Genomic DNA, 23894 nt, shown 5'->3' with positions numbered 1-23894 from the left:
TTATCCCTCAGATGCTTTGGAGATTGTAGGTTCATGGGTAAATTTATACTGACAGTCAACATATTACAGCACTGTCTTTCAAATTGCAATCAGATCATGAGATGCCTAGAGCCTGAAAGTTTAGATAAATTTAGATTAGCTATGTGCTAGCAGAGTCCCTTAGCTCAACCATTAGATCTGCTCTCAGCTTCCACTAAAGTTGTATATGCAAAAAATCCATACATCACTGATTATGTCTAGGCTTGGAAGGATTCGATCATCAGTAAACAATCTGTCACATACACACAAACCAAAGGAATTTCTATTGATAATTTATAGATAAAAGAAAAATGCTGTTTGAGAACTTTAGAGTTTGATTTAAGGGTATTTACTTTGTATATTTTGACATGTTGACAATGTGTTTTAACCATTAAAGCTTTGTTTTGAATCTGTGTCATTAAATATTTCCCACAATGGTGAACACTTACATTGATAAATATTGAAAAATGCTTAAAACCCACAATTTTGCACAACTGAAGACAAACTAATAAAGCTTAAAAATAAACATCCATCAAAATAATCAAATTCTGCCAAGCCTATTTATACAGATCATCAGGGTTTTAAGAACAAAAAAAAAAATCTGTATGTCAGACACTTGAATCTCTTCACCCAGATTCAGTTGGTTTTGGCCTATACCAGTGTTTCTCAATCTTTTTGATACCAGGGGCCAGCTTGCTGCCTTCAACTGTGTCAGGGACAGCTCAGGGACGAGTGCCAGCCCACAGACCAGTCATTGAGAAACACTGGCCTATACCACCTCACATATGTTCTCTCCCTCCCCGCACAGAACACTCATCCCTGGAAGTGTTCCTATAGGAAGGGGGACCAGAAAAAGGACACAATGTACAATTATATTTGAATTTGCTACCATGTCACCATTTATGCCCCAAAAGCCATGCTATACAGAATTATGATCAGAAGACTTGCCCATGGGCATTGCAGTCAGCTTACATTCAAGATCACACAGCTAACTTTGCTTAGAGAGCACAAGTTAGATACTTTCATACAAAATATCAATTTCAATAATGCTTTATTAAAGAGATTAATATGCAATATTTTTAGCTAAAAATATTAAAACTAAAATTTTCAAGATTTCATCTGTTCTGCTTTAGACCAAAGTGCTGTCTTCTCTTTACAAGAAATATGGAATACTTTCAAGTATCTTGTACAAAGATACACAAGTTTTAAAAAAATCCTAAAAATTCTACATACATACAGAGGGGTTAGTAGGTATTAAGTATCAAACTCTGTTAGATGGGCCAACTGCAATAGCCTTCTGAATGGGGACAATCTCCATTGCACCATCTGATTCTGAAGTAGTTTCACTAATTGCAGATGTAGAATCTGTGAAGTAGAAAAATGTTTTACACTGTCACAACTAATACAGTGCAACTCAGCAGCTGCAATATATCCTCATTAAAAAGTGTAGTTCATGTTAGAGCCTCTGGCTGAGTCTTCGGGGTTGTCTACTCAAAATATGCATTACTGGTACAAGCCCCTGTGTAGACACTTTTTTCAGTGGCTGATTTTAGCTTAGACAGTTAAAGGACAAACTAAGCCAAAATAAATTGTTTACACCTAAAATGGTCATCCACAGCCTTGTGCACTGATTTAATTACTTTTTTTTTTAAAAATCCCTTCATCAAACCAGTTCAAGTTTGTGTTTGGATAAGTCTTTAGAGGAAAATAGAGCCCTATTTCTCAGCACAAGAGGTTAGAGCCTTTAAGTTGCTCTGCTTTTTTGGGACTTCTAAAGAATCTTGCTGTGCATTTCAAATAATGCATACAATTTTATCTTAAAGATATCCAATGTTTAAAAATATTGTCTATTAAGCAACAGAAAAAAGGGGAGGATGGTACCATGACATTTCCAGCTGGTGCAGAGAACAGAGATGGCTCAAAGGGGTGGGACATTTTATACCCTCCCTGTCTATGGAATGTAGGATCAAGGAACATTGTTCACCCCATATCTGTACCAGGTAACTTCTACAGTGCGGCTCTGCAGAGACAGTCTTACAAAGATGAGCCCACTGCAGAAGTCATTAGGGGAACTGAAGGCTCTGACAACTGTAGTACTGTTTTGTACTAAAGTGACCAGCAGAGAAATACTTAATGAAATTAACTTCAGGGTTCAGGTAAAAGCCCATCAAGAGGAAAGAAGCAGTTCCACCCCCTCAGCTATTGTTTCAGACTGAAAATATTGCATTGACTCATACTCTTAAGGTCCTTTTCACAACAAGATCTAAAAAAAGACGCTTGTAAATGATTACTTAGATCCTGGAGCAGAATTCTGCAGCAAGGATTGGATTCCTCATCTGCTAAACAGAAGCCCTGCTTATTACCTAGACCCATTTCCATTAGGAGAAATGCCACAGAGAGGGTGTATATGTGTACGTGTAATGCTTCACAAAACCAGGTAGGTAAGGGTCCTGCAGCAAAAGCATACACAACCTTAGAGAGATTCTTGTGTTAACAGTTGGCACTTCTGAACATGCAGGAAGCTAGGCATTCACAGTTCTCAGCAAGCATAGCACCTTCTGCACGTGGTGTGTTGTCAGGGTTTCATCTGTTCTGCTGAAGATTACTTCACCCAAAGGAGGGGAGAACAGTGTTTTATCTACCAGTATAAATCAGTGATAATTAGCCTGGCAGCCAAAAACAACTCTCAAGCAATTTGCATATATGCAAAGTGTGTTTCCAAACTCTTCTTGTCATATCCTCACCCAACCCTGACTCTTTTTGGTGTGCCAAGGTCACCTTTTCCTCCAGGCACGAGGAGTCGGATTATAATCCGGATGACTGACCAAGGCACTGAGTAGGGTAGGAAAGAGGAGATCCAGCTTAGTACTGACTGGAATGGGAGATTTGCAGTATTGTTGTAGCAATGTTGATCGCAGGATCTTAGAGACACAAGATGGGTGAGGAAATATCTTTTATTGGACCAACTTCTGTTGAGGAAAAAAAAAAACTTTCGAGCTACACAGAACTCTTCAGACAACAGCTCTGGGGGTAGCTTCTCTTTCATCAACAGAAGTTGGTCCAATACAGAATATTACCTCACGCACCTTGTCTCTGAAATGGCAGAAGTGGTTAGAGGAGGGAGCACTAGTAAGGTCTGCTGGTCTGGGACCTATTAAGTGGTGTGGAGAAGTGTCAGAAGAGCAGGCAGCAAAACACTCAGCCAAGGTTAGGACAACCTGGCACCTGGGAGCAAACAGCAAATGTGGACTGAGGAGGGTGACCGCAGCACTAACAGATGAGGTGTCAATAATAGGTGTTATACTGAATGAACTAGCCCAGGTGGAAATAATGGTGTGAAGAACTGCAATGGTGTTAGAGGTATGTCCTGTTCACATTCTGCTGAATTTACTAGCCATTTAAGTACTGTCTCACTGTGTGGCCCCTGGGAGCAGATCTGTCAAGAACCACTTGTCAGAGATCATTTCTCACCTTTCCCTGGTTGTATGTCCACAATCATACAGTCATCTTCCTCCTCTTCTTCAGTGTCTGCCTGGAACCCATCCATTTCCACAGCGTCAGCCTTTAAATAAACCAAAAAGCTGCACCAGATACCGGCAGACTTAGTTGCTACTGACTGTTTAACATGCAAAATGATCAGATCACATTCTCCAGTGGATTAGGCAGCACAGAAAGGAATTCAAGCCTGTCTATAGTGAGCATTTCTTATAGTATGTGCTTTCAGGATCTCCTGAACAAAGTTAGGCATAGCGTTCCGCAGGGATGAACTAATCTGACTTCACACACAACCTGGGCCCCTTGTCAAAAGTCAGCATCTATCTTACTATGTCAGATTTCCTGCTACACAAGTTGCTGTATCAAAAAACTGCTTGCTAAAACATAGGGGCTATTATTAATTGCCTTTTGTGTAAGGTACAAACTGTTCTCCCTGAGCTGAAACATGATCTCAAGGTTTGTTCTGAAAGGGACGTTTCACTTTTTTAAAATTAAAACGTTTTAAAAAAAGTTTCTTTTGCTTTCAATAGGGAATCACATCTGGAAAATCATCATTTTTCTTACCAAAATTTCCCCTTCAGGATTTCCCCGCCCCCCCCCGTGTTTAAAAAGGAACTAATTTTTCCTTTTTTATGGAACAGTAATGGGAACAGTGGTGACTGCTGCTTTTGAGCCAAAGGGAGTACAAGAGTGGAATTAAAGGAATTGGGGGACATTGTGCTTACTCCACAGTGAATTGCTTCTATTATTTTTCCTAAAATTAGAGAGAGAAAAACCTAGATTCCCAGCTAGGTTCTCCCACACCACTCAGATTAAAATATGCCTTATCTTAAAACTAACTGTTTTAAGGTGTCTGATAATGTCCTTCATGTTTTAATTTAAAGCTATGCATTAATCAAGATTCAGTTTGTTCACATGTGCACTGGTTCTCAACAGTTATAGTAGTGACTTGCTTTTGCTCTTCAACTTAAGAGCACCAGAATTTAGAAGACAGAACCAGAAAGCATGATGAAGTATCAGGATAGCAGAAGGATGACTAGGTAACAAGAGGGAAAAGAAAACAGCTTATTGAAAGGTATTTTCACTGAGACCTGGCTGCATGGACCCAAACAATCCAATTTTGATTTTTCCAACAAGCATCCACCCTATCTGAGGGGAGGAACAAGACAACAGATAGCAGCAGTGACAAGTTGACTGGAAGGCACTAATGCAAATAATCTTTCTGAAAGCTTTCTGCACATTGTTCCAAACTGCACTGTGTCCCCAGCATTGAGTTCTACTTTAAGAAGTTGCATGTAGCAGCATCCAGAGCAGAGCTTGAGTGTCTGTATAATAATGCTGTTTACCAGTACACTCAGTCTCCCTCTTCTTCCCTTCCTCTTGCAGGAGAATCATGGCCCATAGTTAACTGCTTGAGTGAACATCAAGCAGAGGTTTTAGGCTCTGCCTTACTCAGTGTGTAGGCCAATCAATAGCCAGGAACTCTCGGGGCAGGAACAGCTTCAGTGCAAGCCTCCAAAATGATGTTACTCAGAGCAGCTTCACATGCAGGAGGAAGAGAAAAAGGCCCAACATGCTAAGAGTAAGATGAAGTAGTAGAGGAAAGAGCTTCAGTCACAGCTGGGACAAGAAATGCATGCAGTCTGCTGAGCAAAGTTCTACCTCTGCTCCACACTGCATTAGTAGGCAAGCCCCTCACTGCATTGAATTGGAAAACAACCTTTAGCTCCCTCTTTATTGCCCCAGACTCAGAGCAGACACTCTGGCAGCTGGGAAAATAATTAAAATACGAACAAGTTAAAGCCCTGGTTGTGGCTTTAATGAACACAATCTTTCCTACCTTTTAACTGGACTTACAAATAGACCTCTCTTGAAATAATTTTAATAAAAGTATGCAGTGTTGGTGTAGTTCTGTTGGTCACAGGATATGAGAGGGACAAAGATGGGTAATATCTTTTATTAGACCAACTTCTGTTGGAGAGAGACAAGCTTTCAAGCTTACACAGAGCTCTTCTTCAGGTCTGGGAAACTTACTCAAAGTGTCACAGCTAAATACAAGATGGAACAGATTGTTTAGCCTAAGTAGTTAACACATTTCAAGGGACCATTCAAAGCAAAGTGGCCCACTAATATCCCTCCAGTCATAGGGAGGAAAGGAAAGGGGGTTCTTAGTGGGTTATAGATTATAATAAGCAGCCATAAATTCAGTGTCTTTTCAGTCCATGATTTTTAGTATCTAGTACATTTATTAATTTAAGCTTCGAGGCTTGTCTGTTGAAAGTGTGCGGGTTTCCTTTGAAGACTGAGAGGTCAGATATAGTGATCACTTTGTGAAAAGTGTTCACCCACAGGTTATATGATATTTGTCTTTTATCATTTGCCTATGAGAGTTTATTTGAGAGCATAGTGATGGTCTAGTTTCACCCACATAGTTGCTATTGCGGCATTTACTACACTAGATGAGGTACTCCTCGTGTTATGATAGGCACATTTAGGATCATGGATCTTGAAAGTGAAATTTAAGAGCAATGTAACATCTGAAATTCTTATTAAAATCTGCAATTACACAGAAGCAGGGAAGAGAACAGAAGGAAACATGTAGCCTAAAACTAGAGCACATTATAAACACTCAGTTTTGCCTCGTGTCATGTTGTACTCTAGGACTGCCTAAGAGTACTAGGTTGTCTTGACAGTTACCCTGGTGGGTATATTTTGCCAATCTACTGTGCTATGAGGCCTTACAAGCAACAGTTAAGGATTTAGTCCACAGATACTTACAGCTTATGTTCAATACATACAAGCAACCGAGAGCAAGAGGTGAGAGTAGTGAGTCAAGGCTAGGCTGCAAGGAAGATATCTGACAGCGATAGAATGCATTGTTTCACATGCATACAGGATGAGCACTGCAGTATGAACAGGGTTAGCTAGGTGTTCAGAAAGCATTTGTGATTTGGAGGTGATCATTACCCACATAGGGGAAAGTGGAGGGACAGAAAGAAAAGTTGCCAATATTTTAAATCAGACTTCCTATTCAACTTGAAAACTAGAACTCGAAAGAAGCATCTTACCTATCAAATTAATGTATCAGCTTTCCCTCTCTCGCTACCCCATATCACAAGGGATTCAATACAGTGAAATTCAGAACACTATTCCCTCTGCAAAACCAACATTTTGCCATCTATAGGGAGATCCATGCTTGCCCAGTTAGATCACCACTATTCTATGTTAAAGATTCTCAGCACCTTCCGAGTACATCAAGTTAAAATGTTCTTAAAGAAACTCACCTGTTCTGGATCCCTAGGTTTTTTCATGAACTTGGTGATAGACATGCTTCCTGTTGATTTCCTCTTTACTGAAACTGGAGTGGTTTGTATCACTCCTGGTCCACTGCTATTGTCCTCCTTGGCTGCAGAAAGGACTGGTGTGATGTAGTTCCACTGACAAGGAACAGGAAGGTGCTCTTGGTCAAAGCTTTTCAGCACCTCTGAGTGGACATACCAACACATCCTATAGTCAGGTCTCTTCTCATACACAGAGTTCTCTGAAATAATTCGCTTTAGTCTGGCTTTGGAAGGGATAGCAGAGTCCTCGTTGACTGGAGTCTGCGGGCGGGAAGTGTTGGGACTTGTAGGACTACCATCACTAATATCTGGGGCTAGGGGCGTTTCACTGAACAATCCTTGGCGGCAACACTCCTGGAATTCATGGATGATCACTTTACTTCCATTGACATTCCCATGGAGCAGCGGAAGCAGTTGTCCCAAGACTGGAGAGAAAAAGACAATTTTGCATGTATGTTTTTGAAGGCAAGCTGTTATATGCCTACAGCTCAGGATAAGTCATTGACTCACTGATATAAACTAAGCAGTTGTTACCAAAAAAACAAAAAACCCCACACAGGAGTTGTGGTCACTCAAAGTACATGGGGAGAGCACTTTCCAAAATTCTGTTAAGCAATGCAAGCAGTGCAACAGCCCAGTATGGTTCTATACCCACCATTTTACAGAGAGGGAAAATACTGTTAAACTCAAATAAATCAGTATCAATTGGGAACAGAACCCAAGGGTCCAACCCCATCTCCTGCTCTAGCCCTCCCTCTGTTTTCATAGTATTAGCATCCTGTTAACTAGTTCTGCCTCTTTAGCATTTATCATTAATAGAGACAATGAATAGTATATAGGGCTATAATTGAACACAAAATTGTCTTATTTCTAATCTTTTTCCACAGCAAAAGGCTCCAGCGTTTATAGCAAGCTACAGATTTCAGATGGAACATAGAACTACCCAGCATGGAAAAGTTTCCACGAAATTCACCTGCAAATATTTCTGACTTCACACTAGTCATTTAACACTATTCATTATTTTGAACATTAAACAAACTTAGATTGGATACATGAGGAGTTTCCTCACAGGCGGCATCCGATTTAGTGCTACACAGGAGAAAGCACAAAGGTTTGGCCCTTCCCAGTCTTACTTTGCTGGTCTTTTGTCCTTTTTTTGCTAGTTTTCTGCATCTGCTCTTCCTCGGCAACAGATGAATCCAGAATACAAACTGCAAACTGCTGAAGCACCTTTAGGTCTGCATCTGCACTGCTGTTGCTTTCTTCTGTTTCCCAGATGGAGCCAATCTTCACAGCCTGAAGAACATGGAACCTCTTCCCCTTGGCTATCAGTTCATCCCACTCCTTTGCTTTCAGCTTCTGACGAACTTTTTGATTCTCTGGATCATGCTCCTGAAAGTCAAGAAAAGCCTCTGACTCACTAATTCCAGAAAAATTGAAATTCTCTCACTTCTGCTTCATAGTGTGTTCAGAGTTAAGAGAAATCAAAAGTATGAGGCACAATGTTTGAAGGAAATACTTCGGGAAGAAAGCTATCAAATTAATGGACCCATACAGGGCTGAGAAATAGTACAATCACAGCTTTACAGTAAAAGTGTGCCAGAAAACCCCCTATTCTCAATCTCTAATGAACTGATGGTGATTTACTAAATATCTAGCAGTCATAGAGCTTGTCATCCATGAATCTCATAGGCAGGAAATAGCCCCTTTTACAGATGGAGAATGGAGGCACAGGGAGGTGATGTAAATCAAAGTTACGCAGTAGGCCAGTGGCAGAGCTGAGACTAGAACACTGGTTTCCCGAGTCCCATATCCATTAAATACTGTCTCAACAAAGTTTTCAAAATTGCAACTCTTCTAAAAGAGTGTGTGTGTGTGTATTATATATATATATATATATATATATATGTATGTTTCAGAGTAACAGCCGCGTTAGTCTGTATCCGCAGAAAGAACAGGAGTACTTGTGGCACCTTAGAGACTAACCAATTTATTTGAGCATGAGCTATATACACACACAGCGCGCTATTTCAAATACTAGATGGGAAGCCTTGTCATCCTTACTCTCAAGAATGGGATTTCAGCCCATTTCTGATGAATATCGCTTTATAAGCTGTTTAGAAGTGAAGCTTCCAAGTGTAGGGTCACCCTGTTGTAGACGTTTTCCCAGGATGTTACACTCATTTTCCCTGAGACCAGCAAGCTAAAGCACTAAAGTGGCCATTATCAGCTGCTTATTTCCTCTTTTGGCTGGAATATTCCTAGATGTGGGTTTTCACTCTGAGAAGAGGACATCCTCACATTCTGTTTTAAGTTGCCCATACAGCAAAGTTTGTCATCCTTTGGGTCTGGTGGAATTTCTAACACACCCTCTTCATCCTGGACATAAGTTTAGGGCTTGTCTACGCTGGCAATTTAAAGTGCTGCAAGTTTCTCGCTCAAGAGGTGTGAAAAAACACCCCCGAGTGCAGCAAGTTGCAGCGCTGTAAAGTGCCAGTGTAGACCGTGCCCTCCCAGCGCTGGGAGCCACGTCTCTTGTGGAGGTGGGTTTTTTTGAGCACTGGGAGAGGTCTCCCCCAGCGCTCTGCCGCGACCACACAAGCCACGCTGAAGCGCTGCCACTAGCCCTTACCATCAGTGTGGTCTTTCACTCCAGTGTTACCTGTATTTCAAATGCTCCTCTAATTCCCACTCACTATACAAATGTGCTATTCTAGAGGTTCGGGAGAAATCATCGTTATATGCTATCCGTAGCTCCTTCTCCTAGCTCAATCTTCCTCTACTTCGCTCACCATAGAAGAGCTTCCTCGGATTTTCATATGACCACACAACATATTAAACTCTGATACAACCTGCTGTTACAAACAGGGATGTAAGTGAATAAAACTGCCTCTGTCTAATGTTGTTCTCCCCTGTTTGGATCAAAATGCTGCAGTATACACCTGTCTGGAAGTGCAAACCCATTGATACGCTGACCGTACAGTGTGCTGAAGGATACATTTCATTTATTTGTTAAACAGATAAGCAGACCTGTCCTATTCTGAGCAGGCTGCATCTCCTCTACCAACTAGCAAAGCATGTAGTTTGCACCAATGAGAACAGTGCCCAAGTCTTCAGAAGTTTGAGCCAACACAGCAGCGCCTTCCTGAAAGGTATGCAACTTATCACACAGTACATTTGGGAAACGAGGAAATTAAGACCCACAGTCACTCAATTCACTTACTTCTGTCACTCCTTCATCCTCGGATAGGTACCCATGGGGTACAAAAAAGCCATCATCATCATCTTCATCTTCTCCTCCCTCTTCCTCATCATCCTGAAGATAAAGTTAACTTTACTAGAAACTGCACTTTATAAGTCACCTAGCAAGAGTTTCAAAAAGCAGCAAGAATCCAGACATGAACAGTCTCAGAAAAGAATGTCATCTGTCTGGTTTGAGACTAACTACAACAAAGCCCTCAGTCCACTATGACAGCTATATTTCTTTTGAATCATCTCCATAACTTTAAGGCTAGCTAGCACAGGAAATCCTCACCCCTTCACTGTGAGAGAGAGACTCTCCTGGTTCTTCTTCTTCCCATTCTTCATCACTATCTATCTCATAGTCGAGCAGTTTCTGTAATGAGAAATGTCCATGTCACCACTCAGTCAATGAGCTCAGAGAGCAATGCAAGAGTTCACGCAACAATTCAAACAGCAGCAAGAGGGAATAAATGACTACTGGTCTGTGAAATGCAAGAGAAGAATGCATGGATATTTGGACACAAAGTCTGCTTCAGAATTGAGAGAAAGCAATCAGTAAGGCCTGGGTAATACCATGCTGATTGTGAAATGCTTACATTGTCCTTTGACCAGGGATTCCTGGGATGAATAACAGTAGTTTTCTTATTCCATGTGCCCCAGTATGCAGGTCGATGATTCTCAGAAAACTGTAGCAGTTTCATCCTGCCAAATTTCTTCCTTTCAGGAACATTGTCCATTTTGCAGCTATCCACAATCACCACATCACTGTTGAAACAAACACAGCCCTCAGTGGTTTCATACTCCACTGCTGCTCAGATAGAACCTACAGACATCACTTAAAGGCCTGAGAGACCCTCTTCAGTTCAGCAGTCTCAAACAATTCTCGAGTATTTGAATTAACTACACATCACCACCATCTTCTTGCAAGGACAAAGCTTCTATCCAGGCCAGGGTCCCTCCCTAAATAACTACACCAACCCGTGTGTAATAGCAGCTCTGTTTTAACTGTGACAGTGTCTTTTTTTTTTTTTTTTTAAAGCCATGTTATTTAGACTACGTCTACACTGTGAACCTTACAACAGGGCGGCTCTGCCACTGCAGCCACGCCGCTGTAAGGTTTGTGGTGTAGCCATTCTTTATTGCCGGGAGAGAGCTCTCCTGGTGACAAAATAAAACCACCTCCAACAAGGGGCAGTAGCTTAGCTCTCCACACCAGTGCTTTTCGCCATTAAAACTTTTGTCGTTCACGGGTGTGGTTTTTTCATACTCCCGAGCGACAAAAGTTTTGATGAAAGTGCCCGTGTAGACAAAGCCCTAGATGAAGCAAACAGAGAGCTCCCTGTCTGCATTGGACACTGTTAATGTGCAAGAATGCCTGTGGAGAATGATTTGTGAGCTTGTGTATGGAATCAAGGAAATCTGCATCACAATACATTGCTTCCTGTGGTGAAGAATCTCATACAAGGAAAACCCCACTTTTTTGTGATCACTGCTGTTGGTGCAAACCATTTTCCAACACTGGTTTCACAGTTGGTATGTAAGTGAACAGCAACCCCAAGCCCCAGACTAACCTGTTGACTATGTCAGCACTGCGGTAATAGACAACGGTAGGTCCAGATTTATGTGGCTTGCGGCACTTTAGTTCTTCCAAGAAAGATATGTCGTTATTCTGTGCTTGTAGGAACTGATCTAACTGATCTGAGAGGTCCTGATCAAAGGCAACACGACAGAGTGGGGCCAGGACCATGTTCTCTTTAATTTCAAAGGGAGCAAATTTCCCACAGGAGCCAGCAAGGGTCTGAAATTAAAAGTGCGTTTAGAAATGTTAAAGTCTGAATCCATCAGCATCTGAAAAACAGCAGCAGCCCATTTGAGTTAAATCTAAAGTCCTGATACTTCAAGAGATGCTAGGATCAGGGGTAGTCTATTTTTTGTCAAGGTCCAACTTTCTTGGCCAAGGATTAGTGAAGGTCCAGACTCCAGAGAAAATAATTAAAAATAAATAATGATAATTAATAAATAAAAACATTTTGGGGTCTATTCAAAAGTGTCTGGTGATCAGTATTTGGCCCACGGTCCACCTAGTGACTACCCCTGGATTACGTACTTCCTATTTGTGAAGTCAGCAAATCCCCTTGAGGGGAATTAAAGTCTTGTAATCGTTCTTGGAAAAGCTATTGAAAAAGGTGTGGATTCTTGAAAAAGGTGTGGATGCATGTCATTAACAGAACGAGTATGTTGGTTCAGAAGATAGTCAATGAAGCAGAGAAATAAAGAAAATGATTCGCAATAACCCACCTTGGGGGCTTGTGGAGTCTTTGGTTTCTGAAAGAACCTGGTGATTTCTGCCTTCTGTGCATTAATGCGCTGGAATCAGAGAGTTGAAATACATGTTAACTTGTTAAATGAATGTTAATATGGCCCAGTCTTTAACAGGGGTTACACTCTTTAGCTCACTAAAGTCCAAGATGAGGTATGGAGTGAGGGATTTGGTCTTTTTGTTCAGATCCTGTAATACAATGAAACATTAACAAAAAGGCTGTTGGTTTCTGTGAAACACCTAGTACGAACCTGGACACCAATAACGAACAACAACAAATGAATGTACTACTATTGCCTTGTCCTGCGTTGGAATCCTATAACTGAACACAACAAAAGTGTGCAGGCTAAGGAGGCTAGGTGTTTGGATAAGGGGTTGCTCCAGCTCTGTTTTCTCCTGCTTTAAATTCATCACTTGAGTGACTGTCAGAATTTGAGTGGGAAGAATGATGCTTTGGTGGAGGGCTTGTACTGTTATCCTGTGCAGAGGATGGGTTATGACAGCTTTTGATGGAAGATCTGTCGAAAGCCCATCACATTATCCTTTCTGAGCAAGTACTTGAGTTGCTCCCCAATGACTTTTGGAAGGATTTCCATATTCCCACTGTTCCCCATTTCTAGCCCAGAGTCCTGAAAGGTGAGAATTTCCATACTGGTCCAGATATTCCTTCACAAACAAAACGAGAAGGCCAACAACTCCATGCTGCAGCATGATTTGTGAGCATTGTCGAAAGAGGCAAGTTCAGCAAGGATTTATGGACAGGCCAGCAGCTTGACAGATCAGAACAGAGGAAGCTTTTATGTTTTTTGGGGGAGAGGAAGGCGGAGATGGACAAGTATGAACACAGGCAACAGCACTCATGGGAGGAATGGATAGAGAGGTACCAAAGCATCACTGGTGGAGTAGTGCAATAAGACTAGATTGAAGGGAGAGCAAATGGAGAGATTCAAAGAGGGGGATAGAAAGGGATATTAGAAGCTATGTTCTGGATGATCTAGCAAGGGGTAATGTGGGTGTCAGGGTGATCAAGAACACTAGCAGTCTCCAATTCCAGTACAAGAACCTAGATAGAAAGCATCAGAGGGACAGCAAGACTCCAAAATAAAGAAATTTTTACCTTTTCCTCCTCTTTTAACCGTTTCTCCTCCTCTTTCTTCCTTTTCTCTTCAAGTTTTGCCCTTTAAAATATAAAGTTAATTTAAGGAGTTACCATACAAGTCATTAAGGTGACAGTCTTTATTATTTGTATTGTGGTAAAGCCTAGGAGCTCCAGGCATGGACCAAGACCCATTGTACAAATGGAACAAAAGGACAGTCCATTCATTTGATCAAAACCAGCAAGAATGTGGAACAAAAGAGACTATTTGTGTCTTCTGCACTGGAAGTTTATATGTTCAACCATGTCTACATGACTAGTTATCCATTTTCAACTCCCTCCAACACCCAGAAGAGGGATTTGTGTTTGTAACACAAACTTTTTTAAAAAAAGAGAAGTTCCCCAGCCATGACATGAAAAGGAAAAACCTCAGGTGGAGCAGGAAACCTCTTTTCAGCCATTCATAGGAGTTCAGTTTATCATCTGCATTCAAGTAGAAAATTCTTAGGACTAAGGGCAGATCCACATAGTTAAAACTGGTACTAAAACTATTTAGAAACAGATAGTTAAATCAAGGCAACCCCTTAATGTTGATACAGTTATACTGGTTTAAAGGTGCTTATAGAAATAAGCTACGCCAATATAAGTTACAGACACAAATCACTTACTCTAAAGCTTCCTGTCTCTCCTTGCGTTTTTCCTCCTTCACTCGTAACTTCTCAGCCTTTTCCTTTTCATCTTTTTCCTTTTTCTCTCTCCTTTCCTTTTCTTTCAATTCTTTCTCTTCCTCTTTCTTCTTCTTTGCCTCTTCCTTGGCCCGCTCTTTTGCGGCTTTTGCCTCTTCTTTCAGCCTCCCTTTTTCTTCCTTTTCTGCTTGCAACTTCTGCAGCTTATCTGCACGTTCTTGATCCTAGTTGCCAAACAAACAGTTCAATAAATGTCCCTATCATGCAGCTGTGTATCAAAAGAATAGATTAGCACAACTGTTTGTGCTGTTGGGCTACTGGTGTAAGTTCTTGCACTGAGTCTTTAGCCTGTGGCCTGGTCTTGTTTCAGGTTACCAGAGAGGAGAAAGAGACAGAGGATTTACAAACTGTCATTAGTTGCCTGGCCAAGCTAAGCCATTCTGTGAAGCTGGTCCTCAAACACCTGTTGATGAATGGGTTTGGCTCCCTCTCTCCTCCTCAATGGGCCTTTCAGTTGTACAGTATTTTAATCATGTTCTGCATACTGAAGGAAGTGTGTGTTCTATTTTGCTGTATGTTTTAATAATTAAGTCTGAGAATACATATTTGTTTATGGAAATTTAAGTATACAGAAGGAAGACTTCTAAATTTGATTATGGTAGTTTTTAAAAGATATTTGGGGAAATACATACCCTATTATGTACTGCATTTTCATGCTCTTATTTTCATTTATGGCTACCTACCATTAGAGATTCCTAATGTGAAAACCCAATTAGAAATCACTTTCATATCCAGATGGAGTTTCTGAAGGAGACCCACTTTACTTCCTAAAAACATGATGAACACCACCATTTGCATTATGCAGCTGTTTTATTTCCTATAGAACTCTAAAAGCAAGGAGACATTTTTACTGGTGCATCAGGTTCATTTCACGTAATTTGACACCTTGGGTTGCTATGATGATTTAAGTAGTATTATGGGAGGAGTAGGGAAGGCAAACACAAGTGATGTTAGAACTTACATTATAATATCCTGAGGCAATCCTGAGCTATTTTTCTCAGTTGCAGCGTGTACTGAAATATTCTGAGGTTGTGTTGTGTTATGTTTAGTACAGCAATAGATCCCAAGATAGCCCCCGTCTTGATGGCACTACATGCACATGCTATACCTGGGAGCTAAGGAAATCTGTAGTCAGACATCCAAATACCCCATACTGTCAGTTTCTAGCTTCTGTCTACTGAGTTCACATTTCAAGCCTCCAGCAGATGCCTATATTTACCAAGCAAAGCTTGTGCTGCACAGATATCTGCAACAGAAGTCTGAAAATGTGCTACAAACTTATGTCTATGGTAGCAATCCTGTAAAGAATGCGTTAGTAAGAACTTCAGAGCATTGAGTCTTTTTAGCAGTCAATGAAGATTTATTGGCCGACATGGCTTTGTAAGTTGTCGAGAGAACAGCAAACCTTTATATATAAGCAAACAGCAGGAGCAGTGCACTAAAGAGGCTTCCACTCAGCCCACTCAAATGTCTGAAAGTAGGAGTATGTATATATGGAACAGGAGAGTACAACAGATTGCTTTTTATATGCAACATACTTTGTGCCGACAAAGATTTTTAAGTCTGTCCCAAACTCCATCCAAACTACAATGTTAATGTAGCTTATATGAAACATTCAGGCAATAATTAAATCTTGTAACCAAGTTACTGAGAGAACATGGTAGGTGCTCTTAAGTGATGCTTGTTTTAGTAATTCTGGCAAAATGCCGGTCTAGTTCCATCATGCAACAAAGTAAATCCTTGTTGCAGATTATGCATAAAATTCTGTTTAATCAGAGGCTTTATATTAGCACTTCATTACAGGAAAGAGTTGTATGGAAGTGACATTACAGGATAGCACCATAACACTCCAAGGGAGTGGCTGACCTGTGGCTTTCTAGTGGATATAGGATGCAGCTCAAAAATGCTGCCGGAGCGGCACCTGCCGGCTCATCCAGCAAGTCACATAGGCAAGCAGGCCACTGTCAGATTTATTTATTTAAATGGAAACTGGACACCATATTTGTAGCTGTCGAGAAAAGAGGAAGAAAGTTGAAGAAGGTGGCCCAAGAGCAAAGGTTCTTCAGGATTTCCAACCTGTCTGGTAAAAATGCATGGCAAGAGGGTATCGATATAGTCAGTTAAAAAGTTTGAGGAAAATAAAGAATCCTTCTCAGCATTTCTGAAGTCAGTGGGAAACAACCTTTTTTTTTTAATTCATATCATAGTGCATATCACACATGAGATAAGCAAAACTACCAATGCATTAGGCAATTTCCAGACAAGCCAAGAACTTTTAACTGCATGCACAAAGATTCCACATTCCTCAGTTAGAAGAACTGGAGAGGCAGGAAGAGAGGTGTTAAAGTGGACCAAAAGGAAACGCAAAAGGCTTTGCTTACTATTCAATGCAAAAAGCACAGCAGGTAAACTTTCTAGGTCAGTGAAAATGCCTTACTCTTTGCAATCTCAGCTTCTCCTTCTCCGCAGAACTTTTGAGGAATTTCTGATACACCTGAAATTAGAAAGTTACAGATGTTTTTAGATTCATACTGCCTACATCATTCTCAGTATCTCAATTGCTAGAGCACTTTCTCCAGAAGAGCTCAACCAAAATTTGCTGTAATTTTAGACATCCAATAGCATGTTTGATAGGTTAAATATTCCTACAGATTAGGAAGCAGGTTTCAACTCTTTTTATTCCTAGCCAATCTGACTGATTTACCAAGCATGTATTTATAAGAATTTATTGCAAACCGAAGCTTGTGCTACACTACATACTTTAGCATTAGTATATTCTTCTCTAATGTACCATCACCATGGTATATTTAGAAAACCATGTTTTTATTTTTGTACATATACAAGAGCAGAAATCAATCACAAAACCACTAACACATAACAAGGGGAGCCAAAGCTATAGCAAAGTTAGATCCTACTGACTGCCAATATTTTGCTCTAGCATGCCACTGATTTGTGCCAATATGGTGGAGCCTCATTACCCAAATAAAAGGAGTGGCCTTAACAACCATGGGACAAGAAGTTGTCAGAGAGAAGAAAGGCCCCTCTTGTTCTTTCCATTCCACCAAACAGTACATCTATGCTTGTTTTAGAATTGTATAAATTTCTGTATGGGCAACTGTGGAATACCAAACAATTCAATTCACATGATTATTAAATGGATTAAGTTTGTCTGTAGTATTTTATGTAGTTTCATTAGCTTTGCTAAATCCCTCTATTCTCTCCTTTTCTAGGCTTCTCAATACAGATCAGGTAGTACAATGTTTTACTCATCTGGAGGAGATCACTCAATACACAATTCCTATTCTGAAAGATGTATGCTTATGCAGTATAACCAAGCAATGGTCCTGCACTCAGCCTCGTATAAGAAAGGATGCAGTGCTTGCCACAAGGTCCTTTGGCTCAATAAAGCCATATAAATTTTTTTTTATTTAATGTAACTTTGTAAAGAAGCCAATACCAGGACACAAAGAACAGACACTCTAGTATGTGCTGTTTTTCTCATTTCTGGCAAAAGAACCATTACATTCAAATACCAAGGATATGACATTTTACATTATTTTGAAGTGTGTGGAACGCAGGTTACGCCCCTCCCAAAATCCTTTATTTCGTTACACTGGCAGTTTTGTGGCAAGATTTCCAAGTGGAGCTTTTGTTTAAAAACAGTGGTTTACAACCTCATTATACCAAAAGCCAAGCACATTTACCTTTTGCTGCCATACTGCAGTACTTCATGCTTGTTACAAGTATGGTAACAGACAAGCTTATAGTACTAGATAGGAGCATACTGTCAATTCAGGGATCAAGATCATAAGTTGTAACTAGGCTTGGAAGGATTACATTTTTTTGGTAAGCGTCAATTTCACTGTACACACAAAATATTTCCATTTATAATCAAAATTTACAGGTAGCCAAAGAAAGAAATGCTGCTTGAGAACTTAACAGTTATTTTTTGTCAAGGTCTAAATTTCTTGGTCAAGGTATAGTTAAGGTCCAGGTTCTAGAGAAAATTTTTAAAAAGTAAATAAAAAGATTTCAGGATCTGTTCAAAAGCATCTGGTGGTCCAGATTTGGCATGCAGTCCACCTATTGACTACCTCTGAAATTTAAGGATATTTACATTGTATATTTTGACATGTAATGTTGCCAATTTGTGTTTTAATGGTTATAAAGTTTTAAGTTTTTGAACCTTTGATCCTCCCATGATTTCCCACAACTGTGAAAACGTAAATGGATAAAAAACAGAAGTTCTTACACAACTGATATCCATAAAAATTATATAAAAAAATTTAATTCTGCCAAGCCTACTTGTAACTTAAATCAATAACTCCTTCTTGCTAAAAACAGCAGCCACTGATGTAACAGAAATTAGAAATGGAAGACATGTAACATCATGAAGGCCAAACCCCAGCCAGTGTATAATAGTACTCTGCAGTACACTTTAGTGTTTTTTCCAGTTCAGTTATGATATCCCCAGTAATTGAGCTTCCACTACCTCACTTGGCAAGCTATTCCACAATCTAATTCATCAGCAAGTTTCTGGTATTAGGCTATGAGCCCTTTAATCGTATTCTATTACTCCTTTGTATCCCCTAAATAATTTCTCTCCATTCTCAGTGTTTACACCTTTCAGTTGCATGTGTCCCCCCACTGCGCACTCCCTCAATCATTTGGCCAAGCTACACATTTTGCTCTCAATCTTTCTTCATAGAGCAGTACCCACACCCTAGCCCTGAACCTCTTTATTAGAAAAACAATTACAAAATTAAGTGGTAGCTAGAACTAAACAAGTACACAGACAAGACAGTCTACCCCACTTTTGCACTGAAGGAGACTGCAGTGCCCAAAGCATAGTTACAAGGTCTGCTCCGGTTCAACAATATTAAGCATCAGGTCTTTGTGCTTCATGCAAGAGAAACTCCCACTTTACATCTCAGTTGATAGATTCCAGAAAAGCCTATTCACTTCTCAACTTTGTTCAAGCCATTTGATTAATTGTTTGAGCACTACTGGTGCAGATTGCAGTTTCAAAAACCCAAGCTTCCCTCTCAGTGCACTGCCAAAAATCATGGTGTTGTAAAGGTTCTAACAATCACTAGAACAGAAGCCTTAGTTGAAACTAATTCAGTAAGTGCATACAATTAACACACCAAGCTACCATGAAGCTTAATTAGTGTAGATGTGTGTTTACTATTATATTCCACTCTCCATGCTGTTGGTCAGTCTCCATGCTGTTGGTCAGTCAGCCATGTGCCTCAAATAGTTTTGTACTAATTCTTTAGGAAAAGTCAAGCAATGGATAACTGCACATGATCAGACGGTGTATACTTTAACAAGATGGCTGACAGCACAAGATTTGCACACCAATTTTAAGAGATGCAGAAAAGTAGTTTGAGTTGCCCTCTTCCCACTCCCACAGAGCACAGGGATTTGTAGTTATGTTGTTCTGAAATAAGGCTTGCAGTTTGAGTATTTTCTATCCTTCAAGCAATTTTACATAAATATTACTGCCTTTTTTGTAAAAAAAAAAAGTATTTTGCACACTTTAACAGCTTTTTCCACAACCTAAAAACTCAATCTTGTATATATAGGAGGACTTGCAATTCCAACAGCTTCATAAAAGGTAAGATTTTAAAATGTCTACAAAAAGAATGATTTTTGGATACTGCTGTTTACCCACATATTATACCCAGGTGTAAAGTCACAGGGCTTCATGACTAAGTTATGAAAATATACTTGTGATAACATTAAAATATACATCTTAAGATGCACTGATTACACACATTATTTTAACTAGTCATTTTAGAAATCGCTAAGAATCCAGCTCTTTACCTCTTTACTCAAGATTTGAGAACCTTGCTCACCATAAGAGTGATGAACTTTTTGCAAAAGTATATCAACTTACAATACTTTTCAGAACTCTTTCCATGACCTTTAACAACTTGAAATGGCAGAACAAAGTGATTTAAAAATCCTAGGACAGATTGTGGTGGGAGACCATGCTAGCTGCATGCAAATGAAAAACATTTAAAAACAAAGAAACCAACCTTCCGAACAGGTATTGAAGCAGCTAAAGGACTAGTATCACTCCTGTTCTGTGGGACAGGCTGTGCCTCAGGTGAGCTGGTAGAAGAGGGGGAGCTTAATGAGGAATTAGTAAGTATAGAGTCTCCTTCAGGAGAAGATTCCATTGTCTCACTTTCCGAGGTTATACTTTCTTCCAAAGACACAACCTGGGGAGACCTCGCAGTCATAATATCCTCCAGAACTACTACAGGCATCTTCCCCTCAAATATAACACCCTTGAGTTCACTCTCATTCTCCAGATTATTACACTGTGTATTTGATAATTTAGAACAGGATTTGGTTACATCTATTGAGTCTTCATCCTTATTTGCAGTAGCTTCAAAAGGTGGATTGGTATCCATTGAAACATCCATTTGGGCATTCTGAATGGGCTTTAATGGACTCAACTGGCTTGTATCTTCTGTCATACCATTAGTTGTCTCTACAGATGAAGATGCTTCTGAATTTAATTTACTGTGGTCTAGGCCATCACTTAGTGTGTGGTTAGAGTCCTCTGTCAAGTCAAATATGAGTACCGTTTCTCTTAAGTTATTTTTCATGTTTTTCTGTAAAAAGTTATCTAACGGACCCTTTCCGTTAACAAGTTTGGGAGCAAACTGCATTTCAGAATCCAACTGGCAGTCATTCTCCATATTGTCCAAGGATGCATGTGATGTATCTAGATTGGTATCTTTATTTTGACCAAGAACATCTTGTGAGCTCTTTGCTTTCTTGACTTCCATGCCTGTGTCATATTTCTCCTTTGGTACAAGATTCAAACGCTTGAAAGGCAACCGTGCTGAAATAGTAAGATTTCATTACTTTAGTAAAATCATACAGATCAGCAGGGGAGAAATGAAACATATTAGGAAAGTTAATGGGTTCTTAAGAGTACAAGAAATCCTTTATTGGTTCATAAGTGAAGTTACTACATATACAGAACAGGATTGGTTTAATAAGTCTATGCAACATTTGATGTCTAATATTTTAGAAAGCAAGCTGGCTCAGGAACAAATCTCTAACCCTCTCCAGAAAGTTACCTTGTACTAGTTTCCTTGTGGGGATAACTGGCTTGTCTCTGCACTCCATGGCTGTAAGTAGAAAACAGACACACATTTATGTTTAGCTCACGTTTCTGACAGACTCAGGAAATATTTGTGTTATGATGTCAGTCTATCAGCAGCGACATCGTTAGAGATAAAGCATTTGCCGCTGGCTCCAGGAATAAGATCTCCCTGTCCTAATCACAAGTGGAGGGGGGCAACCAGACCGGGATCAAAAGGATGAATAGTGGAGAGCGCAGGGGTTTTGCAAGGCCAGACCCCGCTGACTGTTCAACGGGACATGCGACCCTTCTCCCCCGACCGCGGGCAAGGTGAGCAAGATGGGGCAGGTGGCCTCTGGAGCGGCACGACCGCGGCGACGGGGCGGGTCGACTACCCTTGGTCGGGGCCGCAGCCCGTCAGAACCAGCCGGGGCTGGTAGCTCGACGTGTTGAGCCCCCCGCGCCTAGGCTGCCCCACGGGGGGCGCATCATGCCCCTTGCGCCCCAGGCTCTGCGGGCGCCGTGGGCCTCGCCCCCAAGTTACAGACAGGGCGAGGGGGGCCCCCCAGAGCCGGGAACAGAACCTCGGGCTCGGGCCGCGCCTGACCCACCCCACCCCCGGCCTTGCGAGGGGCGCCGGGCGCCATCCCCGGGGGCGCCGCCTCCTTCCCTCCGCCCCTCCGCGGCAGCCCCCGGGCCAAGGGGACGGAAACCCCGGCGGCCCCGCTTCCTCCACGCCGGGGCGGTCCCCTCAGCCCCGGGCTCCTTCCCCCGCCACAGCCCCGCTCCCCCTCAGCCCGTACCTGCCATTCCCCGGCCGCGGAGCGCGGCCCTGGCTCCTCCCCCCGGCGGCCGCAAGGACCGGGGCGCGCCAGCTTCTCCCGCTCGTATTTGGCGGGAGCCTCGGCGGCTCCACGCTTCGCGCCGCTGATAGGCCCAGAGAGCCCCATGTGACCTCGGCCCCGCGAAGCCTCGCGAGAAGCCCCCCCCGCCGCAGCCGGCTCCCGGAGGCGGGGGTGAGGCCCCGGGCTGCCGCCCATTGGCTGAGGGAGACGGCGTGCCATTGGTGCAAACAGCTGCCATCGTGCCGTGCCCGGGTCATGATTGGCTGCGGCACCCACGGCTGGGTCGTGGCTGTGAGGTTGGACAGGTGAGGGTCTCGTGCTGCGCAGGTGGGCGCAGGGGGCTGGGCCGCTCTGCTGCGCCCTTCTTGTGCGATGGGACCCAGCCAGAGCGTGACTGTGACTCAGCGTGAGGCCCCGCTTCCCCTCTGTGTGTGCCCTTGCCGGGGGCCCTGCTCCCCCTGCGTGTGACCCCCCCCAGTGCCATGACGCTGAGTGTGCAATCAGTCGCGCTTCCCGTGAGCGTGCAAGGGGCCTCCTTCCTGTGCACGAGGGCCTGCTCCCTAAAGTGTGACCCCTAGCATGCAATGACTGAGTATGCAATCACCTAGGATCCTGAGTGTGCAAGAAGTGTGCAAGGACCACAGTGCAAGGACCACTCAGTGTACCTGAGTGGAATGCCCAAGTGTACAGTCAACTCTGCCCTCCCTGGGTGTGCAGTGGATATATTCAAAGTGGACTGGGGGCCCCCTGAAAAATGGGCACCCCATGTGCTTCTGCTTCGGATCAGGGGAAGTCCCCCGGACCCTGATCCCACTCCCCATCAGGAGCACTGGGCGGGCAGGGGAAGTTCCCATGCCCTGACCCTGCTCCCCGGCAGGAGTGCTGGGTGGGTGAAGTGATGCAAACCCCCATGCTCTGACCCAGCTCCCTAGCAGGAGCACTGGAGGGAGGGAGGGAGGCCCCCCCCACTTGCCTGGCCCAGGGCCCCACCAAACTGTAATCTGCCTCTGAAAGCAGGAGTCATAAAGCCAAATTCTGCTTTCAGTCATGCTGGTGTAAATCCTGAATGATCCAATTAAATCAGTGAATTGATCCCAGGTTTACACTGGCACAAAAGAATAATTTGGCCATGCAGTGTGTACCCATATGAACCAAAGCAAAGACGCTGGAGAAATGTGACCCAAACCTGCTGAGTTTCTGACAGCTCTGTCTGTCTAGTAGTCCTGACTCCTAGTCCCTTCTCTAATTTACTGAATAGTGCTCCCTGCCAGTATATGAGCACAGGGGTAATGAAGAACATAAGGGGACTTAGTTTCCTATTGGCACAAACCCAAAAAATCCTGTGGCACCATCCCCAGGTTCCTGAGCAGTTATGTAGAGGGGCTCTGCAATGTAAGTGAGCATGCATGCACACAAATGGTTTAGTGTGGGGAAAACATGCAATGGCTGGTGTGTGTACCTCTATATGTGTGAATGTGAAATGAAATGATTGCTCACGAACACTGGGGCAAATTTTGCAGGTGCAGTATTTGGACCTATTTACATCAATCTAATAATTTAATTCTGAGTGTTACTAATTATTCACTTACTCCTTTATCTGGAAGTCACTGAAAAGGACTTGTTATACCATATGTTTATTGCCCATAGGAAAGAAGTATTGATTTCTCAGGTCAGTTCTGCCA

General features: G+C 42.1%; 1 protein-coding gene across 3 annotated transcripts; it reads right to left on the bottom strand.

The window, feature by feature from the left end:
- Positions 1 to 1052: 1052 nt before the first annotated feature.
- Positions 1053 to 22313, bottom strand: CHAF1A (chromatin assembly factor 1 subunit A). 3 transcript variants are annotated; one of them, XM_048830805.2, is made up of 15 exons: positions 21984 to 22044; positions 21363 to 21413; positions 20304 to 21121; positions 16697 to 16753; positions 14182 to 14423; positions 13535 to 13595; positions 12396 to 12464; positions 11669 to 11895; positions 10694 to 10862; positions 10390 to 10470; positions 10078 to 10170; positions 7988 to 8246; positions 6798 to 7279; positions 3490 to 3580; positions 1053 to 1383 (listed from the first exon to the last, which is right to left on the bottom strand). In XM_048830805.2, exons 1-15 carry the CDS (start codon positions 22012 to 22014, stop codon positions 1280 to 1282), a joined length of 2835 nt encoding a protein of 944 aa, XP_048686762.2. In that variant the 5' UTR covers positions 22015 to 22044; the 3' UTR covers positions 1053 to 1279. The 3 variants fall into 3 exon arrangements, with proteins under 3 accessions (XP_048686762.2, XP_074979440.1, XP_074979439.1); XM_075123339.1 differs by lacking the exons at positions 1053 to 1383; positions 21984 to 22044 and adding exons at positions 1397 to 2656; positions 22171 to 22313; XM_075123338.1 differs by lacking the exon at positions 1053 to 1383 and adding an exon at positions 1397 to 2656 and having other exon boundaries at positions 21984 to 22048.
- Between the last annotated feature and the right edge of the window lie 1581 nt (positions 22314 to 23894).

This window comes from Caretta caretta, chromosome 25, assembly GCF_965140235.1.
Source record: "Caretta caretta isolate rCarCar2 chromosome 25, rCarCar1.hap1, whole genome shotgun sequence".
Classification (NCBI taxonomy): domain Eukaryota; kingdom Metazoa; phylum Chordata; order Testudines; family Cheloniidae; genus Caretta; species Caretta caretta.
This window is presented reverse-complemented; position numbering and strand designations above follow the sequence as displayed.